Source organism: Halichoerus grypus, chromosome 13 (genome assembly GCF_964656455.1).
Source record: "Halichoerus grypus chromosome 13, mHalGry1.hap1.1, whole genome shotgun sequence".
NCBI classification, from domain to species: Eukaryota; Metazoa; Chordata; class Mammalia; order Carnivora; family Phocidae; genus Halichoerus; species Halichoerus grypus.
In genome coordinates, this window is record NC_135724.1 from 7,686,009 (window position 1) to 7,701,807 (window position 15,799).

Here is a 15,799-nt window from a genome sequence, read left to right on the forward strand (position 1 = left end):
CATGAGTTGTTCTCACCTTTTGGCTCTTGTGAATAATGTTTTGGTGAATATCGTGTATCTGTTTTAGCCCCTGTTTTCAGTTCTGTTGGGTATATACCTAAGAGTGGAATTGCTGGGTCATATGTTATTCTACGTTTAGCTGTCTGAGGAACCACCAAACTGTTTGCCACAGTGGCTGTCCACACTGGCAACCCATGAGGCTTCCAGTTTCTCCACGAGCTGTCAACACTTGTTATTTTCCCTTTTTATTTTATTTAATTTATTTATCTTTAAAAGATTTTATTTATTTATTTGAGAGAGAGCATGCAAGAGAGAGCATGAGCAGGGGGGAGGGGTAGAAGGAGGGAGAGAAGCGGGCTCCCTGTGGGGCTCGATCCCAGGACCCTGAGATCACGACCTGAGCTGGAGGTAGGTGCTTAACTGACTGAGCCACCCAGGCGCCCCTGGAAAAATGTCTTTTAAAGTCCTTTGCCCATTTTTAAATTGGGTGGGTTTTTTTTTTTAAGATTTTATTTACTTATTTTAGAGAGAGGGAGAGCTTGCGGGGGGTGGGGGGGAGTTGGGGAGGAAGGAGGCAGAGGCAGAGAGAGAGTCTCAAACAGAACTCCCTGCTGAGCACGGAGCCTAAGGTGGGACTTGATTTCATGACCCTGAGATCATGACCTGAGCCAAAATCAAGAGTTGAAAGCTCAACCGACTGAGCCACCCAGGTGCTCATGGTTTTTTGTTTTTTTCTTGTTGAGTTTTAGGAGTTCTTTATATACCCTGGTTATAAAGTCCTCTTTAGATACATGATCTGCAAATATTTTTTCTCAGTCTGTAGGTTGTCAGTTTCTTGATAATGTCCTTTAACGCACAAAAGTTTTTGATTTCGATGAAGTCCAGTTTATCTTTGTTTTCTTTGGTCCTGCCTTTGGTTTCATGTCTAAGGATGTATTGCCAATCCAAGAGCATGAAGATTGACCTCTGTATTTTCTGCTAAGAGTTTTATGGTTTTAACTCATATTTAGGTTTACTCTTTGAGTTCATTTTTACATGTAGTTTGAGGTAGGGTTTCTTGTAGAATTTTGAGCAGGGGAGTGACCTGTTATTCTGCTTTGGCAGTCCCGAATGTTACAAGTCAATAATGCTGGCTAGAAGGCTGCATATAATCAGGTTAGTTAGTTATAAATCTAAATGTGCTAAGTGAGTACTCGCAGAAAAGGTTGACCTTTACTTTTACCCCAATAGAAGTGTTTCCATTATCTTAACTTTGTTAATGTCTTTTGGAAGAATGACATATAAAAACTATATAATCCTTATTTGTCACTATTGAGGGATAATTTCATTCTTTTTTTTCCCTCAGATACAGTTTCCCAAAATTCTTCTTTGTCTTACTGTCATGAAGTTAGAGTTACTCACCATTCCCAGAATCCTTCTCCGGGAAGCAGTAGCCCCCGGCCTTCTGTGGTTGGACGCACAGGCCAGCGACCCAGAGGAGATGGCCAGGATTGGGACGCCGTGTCTTCCAGGTGACTGTTGAAAAGCCTGGTTAACTTGTGTGTGTGTGTTTTAGTTTCAGAGGGAGATTAATATTTTTCTCTATCATCTCTTTTGGAACATTACCATAAGTATTGGCCTCATGTTGAACCAGTTGTTTTCATACTTTTTTGACCATGACCTACAATAAGAAATAATACTACATTCAGCTCAATACTCTGTACATAGACATATGCTCTTACGTGTGTGCGTATGTGTGTTTGCGTGTGTGCACACCTGTGTGTGTGTCCTGCCAAAACAAGATGTTCACAAAGCAGTACTTTGATTCCATATGCTACATAGTGAACTATATTTTCTGTTTTCTATTTCATTAAATAAAGAATGAAAATTCTGACCTCTTGAATTGTTTTTATCAGCCACAAATGAAATGCGATCTAGTTTAAAAGCATAGCTTTAGATGATAGATACATTTTGATGATATTTTAAACCCACATTTGTAAGTCTAATCATAACTTAAATGCATCAGTATTTATTATTAAAGAGAATGATTAGCAACTATAAAACAAAGATTCCTTTAAGATGCACAATTTACGATATTTTACTTATTTGTGTAAATACAGGTTTTTATATATCAACTTTGCTTAAGGGGATTGGCGTGGTGTTTGTGTGTTACCTCATCCTTAGGCTACAGGCATCTTATGAACATACTAATTTCTTCTTTGGTGGTGTTTTAGTAAATGCTCGGTGAGATGAACACTGGTTTTTGGCTTGGTTTTCACTCGTGCCCCTGCGGCTGCAGGCTCACACTGATTCGTGTTGGCTGCATGCTTGGTCCTACGCCAAGTGCCGTACATGCTTTATCTCCTTTAGCTGTCCTCCTGACAGTCCTGTAATAGCAGAGGTATCACCATCATCATCATTTCACAGACAAGCCTGCTGTGGAAAGGCAGTGAGCCTCACCCCCGTGTATACAGTTGGTAAAGAGGAGGGCTGGTGTGGACAGTATGGTCTGAGAGCCTGTGCCCCTAATCCTTCTGTGGGAGCTGGTGTTGGGCCGACACAGCTTTCCTCTTTACTCGTAGAAAGCCTTCTGTCTCGTTCTCTAGGCGGTGTCTAGAGTGCTGCATGCGCATGCATTTTCACTCCTCACTGAGCACCTTCCTCATGGAGCCCTTTAGAGTTGGAGAGAAGCCCACCTCATTTTCCTATTTCGGGATGTTGAAATTGAAGAAATGACAAAACATATATTTAATTTTTGGAGTTTTCCATGTTCAGTAGCATTAGTGTATCTGTGATTCAGCTTCACTTATGGATAATATTAAAAGTCAAAAATTTGTAAATGTGAGGTTCAGCCCTTTCTATAGCACTTTATCCTCACCCCATCACTTGGGTAAGAATTTTTATGAAGAAAGCCAAGAAAGATGGGATGTCCCACTTTTTGGTATATTTTCAAAATCATGATGTGATGTTGAATGTACTAAATGAAGTAATCCATTTCTCCTCATGTTTTTCTGGCATTTTCTAGCAATCTTCGGTTGCTAACATTGGCTTACTTAGAACATTTGGTGAAAATCACAGAAAATCTAGGAAACTAAACGATTTAGTTTGGCCTCTATAAGTTGATTACAGAAGAACTTTGTTATGAATTGGCTTGCTCTTCTCTAGAAATGAATGGGTTATTAGTGCTAATGTTGATTGCTCTTAGAGGAATTTCAGGAACGTCATTTTAAAAAGCAATATATAAATGCATTTTTGGTTTCATTTACATTTTCGAGTCATCTTTATGAAATTCAATCTTATAAATTTGTCGAGGTTTCTCAAATCTGACCAGGATTGTTGCATGAAGCTATGTAGTTGTGTCTAAAGTGAAGCTTCTAATATGCCAGACAGCAGAGAGGCAGGAAACCTGTTTGTGGGCTGTTTCCACATTCAAGGATTATCCTTTATTTTACAGTGGAAGTAGTAGTCATGCTCCTGTGAACTCTCGGATATCTGTGCATTCGCCTTTGGATGTGGTTCACGTAGATCTGCCAGAGCTAGAAACTGAAGACACTCTGGAACTACAATTCCAGCAGCTCAGTCTTCCCCAGTTCTGTGTCTCTATTCTGGAATCAGCAGTTCCTCTCTTAAGAACAGGTTAGTTTTTGAAGTTGTAGTTCTTTTTATATAATTTGTCTTTGTTTTGTCTGTTTTCAGGGACTTTTATTTTTCTTTTTTTCGCCTATGTTATGACATTTAGAATCTGTATTTACTTATCTTTTGGGATACAAATTCTTCTTGTTCTTTTTTTTGTTGTTTTTTTAAAGATTTTATTTATTTATTTGAAAGAGAGAGAGAGTGTGTGCACAAGCAGGGGGAGGGGCAGAGGGAGAAGCACACTTACCTGTTGAGCAGGGAGCCCCATGTGAGGGGCTCAATCCCAGGACCCTGGGATCGTGACCTGAGCCGAAGGCAGATGCTTGTGCCCCTGGGATACAAATTTTTAAGCACTTAATATAGTCTTTTTATCTCCTAAGTAAATGTGGATGCCATGAGCATTGTTTGGATAGAGTATCAATAAAGAATCTGTCCTATTTGAATGGTTCTTCAAGCGCTGTGTCTTATTTTTGCCTGCTTAGAGGTGGTGGGGTGGGAAGCAGGATGGAGGTTTGTATTTGGGAAGTGTTAAAAATGTTTTTATCCTGAGGAAAACCAAATAACCCTAACTTACCACTGACTGAATAACTCTGCTTCCAGGAGTTAGAAGCACATATGAATTCATGTACTAGTAATGTGAAATAAAGAAAGGCTGAACTTCGGCATCATAAAGTATATATGTTTGTCTGCATGGTACACTGAGAAGAACAGTTTTAGATTTAATGATTTCTCATTTAACCTTTCTTAATTTGCTGTAAAAAGTCAGATTGATAATTATAAAGTTATATCTTGGTACATAAAATTTTCTAAATGTTCTCTTGCCCTTTTGTGATAAATTATTGCATAATTTGTAATTGTTCAATATCATAAGGGATTTCTAAGAGAACTTGCTCCAGCCGTTCTAATGGAACAGTTAATCTAGACCTTTATGATCTGGTAGTTTGCTTTACTTTTATTCATTGGAAATTGACCTTTGGTATGTGGGACAGGGAAGTCTTGATTGAATGTTCACCTTACAGGTAGTAGAGTTCCTTTGTTATTCTGTCTCTGTGGAGAAAAGAGATTGCTTTGGTGGGTGTGACAGAACAGTTTCTTTTGGAATTTTTTTTTAAAGATTTATTTACTTATTTGAGAGAGAGAGAGAGCGTGCGCATATGAGCAGGGGGCAGTTCGGGGGCGGGGGTTGGGGAGAGAGAGAGAGAATCCTCAAGCAGACTCCCTGATGAGCAGGGAGCCCGATGTGGGGCTCAATCCCTGACATCATGACCCGAGCCGAAATCAAGAGTCAGATACTCAACTGACTGAGCCACCCAGGCACCCCTCTTTTGGAATTTTTATAGACTTTTAGGTTAATAGAGGCTTGAGAACCTGTTTCAGGTGGATTTTCTTGAAGTTTCTTCAGCAAACGCCATCATGCACATTTATTACTTTCGTTGGTCCAGTGGAAGCTCAGATTCCCAGGCCGCTCAGGTGTGGTGTAATACTTCTGACAAGGGTTAAGCCTTCTAGCACTAAATAGGAGATTCACAGAATGCATTTTCTAAACCTAACCTGGTGCTTTGTCACATATTACATGTAACACAGACGGTCTCTGAATTAGAAAAATCTTAACCTCACAGCGTTTTTAGTTAGATTTTGCTACTTTCTTTTTGAATATCTTTCTCACTTATGAGCACATTGGATTTGTTGTGGTTAAATAGTATTGTGATTGGAACAGAGATGTTAATGGTGGTTATAGATTGTGACTTCCCTGTTCATCTCTTTCAGTGATTCTAAAGACATCAAAAAAATAAAAAGACAAATAGGAGTTTGGGGGCATGACTGACTAGAGGATTGAGCAGTATGATATCTAGCTGTTCATTTGAAAGTTAACATTTTTTCTTATCTCCTGTTTATATTCCTAGGTAGTAGACAAATGATAATAAGAGTTCTGGAATTGCTTGCAGAGGATATGATACTTATTGGTGAAGCAATTTCAGAAGATATCTGGGATGACAGCAGTCTTTTTGCTATAGATATGGTGAGAATCAGTGTTTTCCTTGGGATACGGTAAATAGTATTTTATTTTATTTTGATCCTTTTAAGCTGGTTTCATTGTCTCATTAGTCTTTGAAAGCTTTCTTTCCAGCCACTGTGTCCCAGGCTTATTTTGTGCATTCTGGAACAGGCCATTTCTCTAGAAATTCTGGTTACTTTAATTAATTAATTAGTTAATTAATTAATTTTTGATTCTGGTTACTTGTAATGGGGGATATATATTGAAACTAAAAACAGGCCAAAGGGGTCCTTTATAGCTACTGTCATATCATTTTTTTTCTTTTAGTAATTGAACTAGGAAATACGTATTTTAAAAAAAGAGTTCAGATTGCTATATTTCTGATTTTAAACTTGTATTTCCTTGCTCATATTTTGTACTGTTGCTCATAGAAAATCTTATTTTTTAGCAATATCAACATAATTGCTCATCAGCTTTAACCTTCAGCGCATACTAAGTAATTTCAGAATAGTAGTGTTTGTATCACTGTGATCAATAACCGATAAAGTTCAAGATTTCTTGGCAGTTCTTTTTGACTTAGACTAAATCTCACTAAAAATACGTAGTCAAGGGGCACCTGGGTGGCTCAGTCAGTTGAGTATCCGACTCTTGATTTCGGCTCAGGTGATGTCAGAGTCATGAGCTTGAGCCCCACGTTGGGCTCTGTGCTGAGCATAGAGTCTACTTGAGATTCTCTCTCTCCCTCTGCCCCTCCCCCCACTCAAGCTCTCTCTTGCATGTACTTTCTGTCTCTCTCTAAAATAAATAAATAAAATCTTAAAAGAAAAAAGAATATACAGTCAAAAAACTGTGCCTCAAAGTCACTTGAAAGAATTCTTTTCTCTGTTAACAGTTTATTATACAGTTATATTTGTTTTTACTTTTGGGAATTATTTTCTCCTCGTAAACATGTAATTCAGAGATGTTCCCCTGTCATCCTGTTCTCTGGTTTATTTTTTCCATTTTTATTTTAGTTTTTGCAAACATAAGCGGGTAAGCACGTAGATTCTCATTGCTCTTCCCACATCTTACATAAGAGGTAGTATGTCACATGCGGTTTTACAGCTTGTTTTTATAACTTAAAAATATATCCCATGTGCGTGGAATAATAGGTATGGAGATTTTTTCATGTCCATATGTGGAGGTGTTCATCCTTCTGTTTTATAGGTCACGAGTGTCTCAGTGTGTGTTTATTCGCCTGTCTCCTATTGTTGGACTCAATTGCTAATATGAATTATGTGATATGAATAACGTGCATATATCATTTCATACATGTACAAGTGTGTCTCTAGGGTAGATTTCTTTAAGTAGCATTGCTGTATCAAAAAGGTTGTCAGAGGGAGGGTGGATGTGGGGACTGGCAAAATGGATGAAGGGGAGTGAGAGGTACGGGCTTCTAGTTATGGAATGTCTAAGTCATGGGGATGAAAGGAACAGCAGTACAGCATAGGGAATATAATCAGTGATATTGTAATACCATCATATGGTGACAGATGGGAGCTACACTTGTGAGCATAGCATAAAATTTAGAGTTGTGGAATCACTGTATTGTACACCTGAAACTAAATGTAACATTGTCTGTCAACTATACTTAAATTGAAAAAGTAAATGTATTGTAAATCATAGATATTGTTGCATTCTCCTTTATGGCTATACCATTTCATTCACTCCCCAGCAGTTTATTAGAATGTGTTTTCTCCTACACACTCAGCAGTAGGGTTTATAGTCAAACCTCACATTTTTGCCATTCTGATAAGTGAGATATGATATGTCAGTGTAGTATTAATTTGTTTTTCTGTATGAGTAAAGTTGAGCATCTTTTTGTAACTTTAAGGGTCATTTTTATTTCTTTTTCTATAAACAGTCCAGGCATTTATCCATTTATCATCCATTTATCTCTTGGGTCATTGGTCTTTTATTCTTTTAACTGATTTCTACAAGCTTTTATATATTAAGGACTTTGACTTTCCAAAACAAGTTGCAATTTTATTCCCTCAGGTTTTTCTTTCTTCCTAATGACGCTTTTGACTATGCAAAATCTTTTATTCATTTGTTTGTTTTTTTAAAAAGATTTATTTATTTGAGAGAGAGAGAGAGAGAGCGTGAGCACAGATGGGACAGGCAGAGGGAAAGGGAGAGAGAATCTTCAGCAGAATCCCCACTGAGCGAGGATCCCAATGCGGGGCTCCATCCCATGACCCTGAGATCGTGACCTGAGCCGAAATCAAGAGTTGGATGGACGCTAACCGACTGAGCCACAGGAACCTCTTCATTTGTTTATTTTTGCATAGCTGGCTTTATCAGTTTCTTTTTTAAAAATTGGTTCTGGATTTTGAATCATAGAAGGACTTTCTTCACACCTTGGGAATAACATGCTCTGTCTTTCCATTTCTTGAAATCTACATCTTTGTCTTTTAAGAGTCTTTTTCTCGTATAGATTTTGTACATTTCTTATTGTTTATTCACATATATGTGTGTGTATATATATTTGTGTGGGTGTTTAACAGCTTTATTGAGGTATAATTGACATATAATAAGTTGCACATGTTTTAAAAAGTTTTTTGATACATTTTGACATATGAATACACATGATATAGTTTGCATTTTCTAGAATTTGGTATCTATGAACTCATATGCTTTTTTGTCTGCTTTCAGTAGGATTACTCTGAGATATTGCCATGTTGATGTGTGTATCAGTAGCTCATTTTACTACTAGATGCCGTGTTCTTTGCTATTTGTATTTCAGTAGGGAAGATAATTTTGGAGAGTATGGCTTTATTTATTTTTTTGAAGGAAGTGTTTTGATAAGTAATATTTCACATGCGTGATCAACATGTGTACAGGAACCTCAGGAATGTTAGATTACAACCTATTATTTTCCTAAATGTGTAAATTAGCAGTATGTCTCCATGTAATTAGAAACCATATCCTTTTTTACATCTCAATATATCATAAATCATTTGTCATTTTATACCTCCGTCTTAAAATTATGTGATTTCTTTGAAGAACTGATATTCTATCTTTTTTATTAATGTAAACTGGTAACTTATGTCTTTCTTTTTTTGTTTATGCTTGCCTTGTCAGAGAAGCAAAAGCAAAATTTATTAGTCACAAAAATATATATTGATTCCCATAGTTGCCAGTTTTTCTTCTCTTTATGTTATTTTGACCTAGGTCTGTCTTTGTTTTATTAAACTTTGTTATGGACTGCCTGATCCTTATGAATAGAGGTTAGAACCTAAAAAACAAACAAAATACTGATGTTTACATAATACCAATACCTGTGTGTGGAAAACCCAAACCTTAAGACACACACACACCTCTTGAAAAGAAAAACACATTATTTTACAATACGGATAATATATTGTTTCAAGTCCTTCAATTTCTTTATCCATAAAATAGGGACAATAGTTCTTAATCTTAGTTTTTCTTTAGTCCTTAAGGTTATCATACTATTTGGTAGTACTTTTTAGAAGATTTTCACATATTGAAGGTTTTCAACAAGTGATTTTTTTCTTAGAAGTGTGAAGAATGTTTTATCGGTTGCTTCTTAAATTAACTTAAATTTTCTTGGCCAGAACATTTATCTGTAAAAGTTAGTCATTCACTTTTAACTTTTGGCTGCTGATCTTTTATGATTCAATGAATTATTTTTACTTTAAAGGTTAAATCTGTTGTAGAAGTGCCAACTGGTATGATAGAAATGTTAAATAAAACAGTACTGCTTAAAATTATATTTGATTTACTTTTACTTGTTTAAAAAAATGAATGCCGCCTATATTAATGGAAGCAAACAATAGAATTTCTTAATATCCCTACTTTTATCAAGCTTAAAAGGGAAGATAGAAGCAGTATTTTTGTTGAGCCATTTAAGGAAAATAATGTGTTGCTACCAATTCAGAAAGTAGATACCTGAGGGTATGTAATCAAATCTCTAGACTTCTCCCAGTAGTGATAATAACAGTCATGTCTGGAGCTCCACAGTTCAGTTTGCATAAGCATAGTCAAAAGCACCCACCATCTCCATTGAATGTTTTAATTTCCCTTGAAGTAAATAAAAGGAAAAAAATATTTTTAATGAACTTATGTTTTGTTAAGATAAAAAATTTGCTAAGCACTTATAAAAGTTAGGTTGACCTAAAGTATGTCATCCCTTCTTTGCTTCCGTTTGAAATCAAGTCTGTTTTATCTTCATTCACATGGTAAGTTAGGTTCAAGGAGTGAGGATCTTTACTTCATGCCAGATAACCCCAGGCCCCTGGGGGCTGTCTGCCGTTCATGTTTTGCCCTTCTCCTCTCTGTCGCTCCTGTCATTGCAGTGTCATGAAAAACAGTCTTTTCTCCTCCTTTATGACTCGTTGCTTCCACATTCCCATCTGACCTGCTGTGAGTAGGTAACTTAGCTATTCAGGCATGTTGAAGAATTGCTGGTTGGAGTTCAAGTGGGGCTGAGAGCATTGTGAACGGATCTAGAGAGAAGGGCTTTGTACCCAGTAAGGGCTCAGTAAGGGTAAGTGAAGCCGACTGTGAATTTATAATTGGGTGAGTGGAATCTCTAATTAGCATAGGCCTCCCCTGCTGCTGCCACCAGTCCAGAAACAGTTATTTTAGTTCACCAAACATTTCTTGATTGCCCATTATATGCTAGGCACTGGGGGTGCAAGATGAATAAGAGGCAGTTCTTTTCACTCTTGTGAGGATAGATACGTCGGCCGTGACACCAGTAAAACAGAGGTGAGCACGGAGGAATAATAGTTTAAAAAGATAGTCTAAGGATAGCACTTACTCTGTTGTAGTCCCTGTTTAAGCACTCTGTGTTTATGAAGTTACTTAATCATCACGACCCTGTAAGGCAGATAACACGTTACAGATGAGGAAATGGAGGCTCAGTTTCTTTTTCAGGGTCACTTAAGAGTCTAGGTTTTCAATCATGTTTTATTGCCAAGGATGCCTTGACAACCCTCCCATCTTAGAATCCCGGGGTGGGGTGGGGGAGGAACTTTTTGTAAATCATGACTGAGCTGGGTCTTAAATTATAAGTATGATGTGGCTAAGCAGTAAAGGTAGGGTTTTTATCTGGCCGAGGGGAAGGGAATGACAGGGAGGAATGCATAGTGCTGACTGGTGGTGAAGGGTAGGGCTGGTGGGGGCATGCAAGCAATACAGCACAGAACTCGAGGTGGAAGATGTGGGAGAGACCCTGGTGGGCCGTAGGGTGTGCTCCCTGGTGCTGAGTAGTGTGGTCTCCATTCGGAAGGCAGGATGGGCTTGGTCTTCCACAGGAGAATGCCTGGGGAGGTTTGCACAGGCTGCAGCGGAAGGGAAGTATGGAGTATGAGGCTGGAAGCATGGGGGGGTGGGGGCAGAGCCCAATCCAGCAGAGCCCAATCATTTCAGAGGCTTCACAGTATCTACTACCTATTTTGTAATGTGCAGATAGTGGAGAAATTGTGTTTGCACTGTAAATTCTGTTTTGTTGAGAATATTTGGAGTATTTTGCTAATCTGATTTAATTCTGTACCTTCTTTTGTAAAAGCTATAAATATCCTCTGAAAACTGGCCTTCCTCAGCCTCTCCATCAACTACTTCACAGCATTTTGAACATTTCTAGCCCAGCGAATTAAAACTGGACCAGTTTCTGTTGTTTTTCAATCCTTTCTTTTCTTAAAACATTAAAACAAATCTTTTTTTTTTTGCTTAGAAAAAATGCTGGAAATGGTGAAAATTGCAAGCCTGAATCTACATAGTACTTTCTTTTTATACTATTTGAGAAGCACTCAACATATTATTGGAATTAATAAGGTTATTTGAAACAGTTTCACAAATAAATAGAGTTTTAGAAAAAGCTCTATAATACTGAGATTTTAAATTAATGTTCATTAAGTTGTGTCAGAGTTAATGTTGAATAACAGATATGTTGTTTGTAGGTGTATAAAAGTATTATTTTAATGGAGAGGTGCTGTGTGGAAGGATTGCATGTCAAAATAGTAAGATTGTCTCTGTGTTTCTAGTTTGTTTTCTTTAGACTGGCAGTCATTAATATAATGGCTTCTGGTTTAAATTTTATTAATTTTTAGTTTTATTTTCTTTGGATTAGGGAAGATACCTTTAAATAAAGATACTTTTAAATACCTTTAAATTAGAGAAGATACCTTCATTTAAAAATGAAGTTTTCTTTTTGGTTAAGTAAATGGTTAGTTTTTGTCAGTGTTTCTTGGACACTTGAGGAGTTGTATTCTTTGAAATGTTCAAAGTTTATATCAACTTATTTATGAATTAAGTTAAAAATGACTGGGTTAAAACCTGCATGACCATCTTTGTTTCAATAACAGGTTTTGCTTGATACTGTATGTTATTCAGACCATACAGACTCAATTCATATTGGGTCTTTACTCTTTTTTTAATTTTTTTGTAAAGATTTTATTTATTTGACAGAGAGAGAGACAGTGAGAGAGGAAACACAAGCAGGGGAAGTGGGAGAGGTAGAAGCAGGCTTCCCGCTGAGCAGGGAGCCCGACGCGGGGCTCGATCCCAGGACCCTGGGACCATGACCTGAGCCGAACGCAGATGCTTAACAAGTGGGCCACCCAGGCGCCCCTGGGTCTTTACTCTTAATTATACATTTCATCAAGAGAAAATGACCCCCTTTATCCAATTTTTTTTGCCTTGAATTATTCATTATTCATATTTCATAGATTTTTTATTCATATTTCACTACACATTTAATTTTTAACCTTTTATGCACAAAGATAAAGGTATCTTTTTTTATGTGTGCCAATGATTAATTTTGTTTTTTACTTTAACATGAAAGCATATTTGACTTATAGGAAAATTTAAACTTTTTGTAGCACATTTATGCTTGGTCTTCTCTCAAAATTTTTTGCTATTTCTTTTGTTTCCTTTTTTATTTTATTTTTTTACTGCATAGAATATTTTGTCTTCTTTTTTACTTTGCTAATGATTTGGAAAGTATCATAGTTTTAATTTTGTGTTTGTTTTAAAACTCAACACTATCAAATGATCCATGTAAATAACAAGTGTTTTCTCATCTATGTAATTTGTGTGTGTGTGGTAAAATATACATAACAAAATTTACCATTTTGACCTTTTTTTTAAAAATTATATTTTATTATGTTATGTTAATCACCATACATTACATCATTAGTATTTGATGTAGTGTTCCATGATTCACTGTTTGCGTTTAACACCCAGTGCTCCATGCAATACGTGCCCTCCTTAATATCCATCACCAGGCTGACCCTTCCCCCCACCCCCCTCCCTTCTAGAAACCTCAGTTTGTTTCTCAGAGTCCATAGTCTCTCATGGTTCGTCTTCCCCTCCGATTCCCCCCCTTCATTTTTCCCTTCCTACTATCTTTTTTTTTTTTTTAATTTTTTTAAACATAAAATGTATTATTTGCTTCAGAGGTACAGGTCTGTGATTCATCAGTCTTACACAATTCACAGCTCACCATAGCACATACCATCCCCAGTGTCCATCACCCAGCCACCCCATCCCTCCCACCCCCCTCCACTCCAGCAACTCTCAGTTTGTTTCCTGAGATTAAGAGTCTCTTATGGTTTGTCTCCCTCTCTAGTTTCATCTTGTTTCATTTTTTCTTCCCTTCCCTTATGATCCTCTGTCTTGTTTCTCAAATTCCTCATATCAATGAGATCATATGATACTTGTCTTTCTCTGATTGACTTTATTTCGCTCAGCATAATACCCTCTAGTTCCATCCACGTCGTTGCAAATGGCAAGATTTCATTTTTTTGATGGCTGCATAATATTCCATTGTGTGTATATGTATATATATATATATATATATATATATATATACCACATCTTCTTTATCCATTCATCTGTTGATGGACATCTTGGCTCTTTCCATAGTTTGGCTATTGTGGACATTGCTGCTATAAACATTGGGGTGCATGTACCCCTTCGGATCACTACATATGTATCTTTGGGGTAAATACCCAGTCGTGCAATTGCTGGGTCATAGGGTAGTTCCATTTTGACCCTTTGTGAGCATATAATTTAGTGTCATTAAGTACATTCACATTGTTGTACAATCACACTGTTTATCTCCAAAACTTTTCCATCATCTCAAACTGAAACTCTGTACCCTAAACAGTAACTCTCCTTTCCCCTTTTCCCCAGCCCCTGGCAGCTATTATCCTACATTTTTCTTTATGAATTTACTGTTGTAGGTACCTCATGTAAGTGCAATGAATCGTACAATATCAGTCTTTCTGTATCTTGCTTATTTTACTTAGCATGTTTTCAAGGCTCATCCGTATTATGTCATGTGTCAGAATTTCATTGCTTTTTAAGGCTGAATGATGTTTCGCTGTACATATATATGACGTACCACATTTTGTTTATCTGTTCATCTGTTCATAGACACGTTTCCACCTTTTGGCTATTGTGAATACTGTTTTTGTGAACAATGATGTACAAGTACGTGTCTGAGTCGCCGCTTTCAATTCTCATAGGTATATTACCCAAAAGTGAATCTGCTGGATCATACAGTATTTTTATGTTTAATATTTTGAGGAACTGCCGTACTCTTTCCAAACTGACTTGACCATTTTACATATTCACCAGCAACACACAAAGGTTCTAGTTTCTCTGCATCTTTGCTAAAACTTGTTATTTTCCATTATTTTTGATAATAGCCATCATAATGGATGTGAAGCCATATCTCATTGTGACTTTGATCCTGTATATAATTTTTTTGGGGCCTCATACCTTTTAATTTTGCTTCCAATATATTTATCCTTGAACAAAAAAATCTGGCATACATTTTTATCCTTAGTTTACAGGTTATTTCCTATTTTTATTTTCCTATATTCTCAATGGAAAGGTGAGAGTAAGATCTCCAGTGCTTGTTTGTTCTACTATCTTACTGATGCTATCCTTTTACCAGCTCGTTTATGGGCCATGTCAGCATGTGTAAGATGTATTTTGGTCTATATTGTCATGATTTGCAAGTTAGCCGACTATGTTGCAGCTTTCTCTTTGTATTTTATGTATGCCTTTCAACTTAAAGGATATAACTTCTAGTTAAGTACTAAATTATCTATAAATTTATGATGGCAGAACACTTGCCTTTAAATAACCTTATTACGTGGAGAGTTCATACAATTTTATATTTAATTGTTTTTTTAATGATCTGACTTTCCCTGTTTCATTTCTTTAGTAACTTTAGGATCAGTTTGAGGGCATGGATGTCTCTTGTGCTAATGCATTTTCCCCCATTATACCTGCCACTGTGTTAAGCATATAGTAAGCCTAATAAATACTTCATTAGAGATTTGCATGCCGAGTTTTGAAGTTAGAATAATTAAGCACTAGAAACTAGGAGGAGTTTGTTTCGTTAAGCTTTTGTATTTTGTTTATTTTTATTCATTATTAGAAGTATTGTTTGAAGAAACTTTAGGTGTGCTTATTTTTCATTTGTAGTGCTTTAAATTACTTCAGCAGGTATGGCTTATTCTTTTTTTTTTTTTTTAAAGATTTTATTTATCTATTTATTTATTTATCAGTCAATCAGTGAGATTGAGGGAGTGAGAGAGAGAGGCAGGCAGATGGAGAAGCGGACTTTCCACTGAGCAGGGAGCCCGATGAGGAGCTCAGTCCCAGGACCCCGGGATCACGACCTGAGCCGAAGGCAGACGCTTAACCGACTGAGCCACCCAGGCGTCCCGGTATAGGTCATTGTTACAGGGAGGAATAAATTTTTGTTTTGGTTTTTGTTCTTCAGTCATAGTATCTTAAATTATTCTCCGTGAAATTTTCCATACTGGCTCCCTAAAATTTATTGTTTTCCTGTTTCGTGTTTAAATGTCTGCAGAAAGAGAAACTCCTCATGGTGTTGGGGTCCCTGGGAGATACCATGTGCTACCATAAAAGCGGAGTGAGCTTGGACCAACCCGAGGTCGTGCTTGTGCACCACCGGATGGCCTTTGTCAGCATTTCACTGTTCGCAGTCCGAGTACTGCAGTTGCTTCTCCCTGTTGAGAAGGTAAGGCAGGTAATGTTGCTTGTAGTGTATGGAATATTACAAGTAAGTGCTCTGTCATGTATTTCTTCTGGTCACTTCATGGTGTACAAAGATTATATTGGAAATGTAGTCATTGAGAA

General features: G+C 37.0%; 1 protein-coding gene across 3 annotated transcripts in view; it reads left to right on the top strand.

Annotated features, from left to right (window-relative positions):
- Window positions 1–15,799, top strand: part of RTTN (rotatin) — a 149,281-nt gene that overhangs the window by 9,660 nt on the left and 123,822 nt on the right. For all 3 annotated transcript variants that reach the window (XM_036109120.2, XM_078060178.1, XM_078060179.1), the window contains 4 exons: window positions 1,346–1,511; window positions 3,434–3,615; window positions 5,520–5,635; window positions 15,510–15,680. In XM_036109120.2, the coding sequence (XP_035965013.2) occupies window positions 1,346–1,511; window positions 3,434–3,615; window positions 5,520–5,635; window positions 15,510–15,680 (635 nt within the window). The remainder of the gene's footprint in view (window positions 1–1,345; window positions 1,512–3,433; window positions 3,616–5,519; window positions 5,636–15,509; window positions 15,681–15,799) is intronic.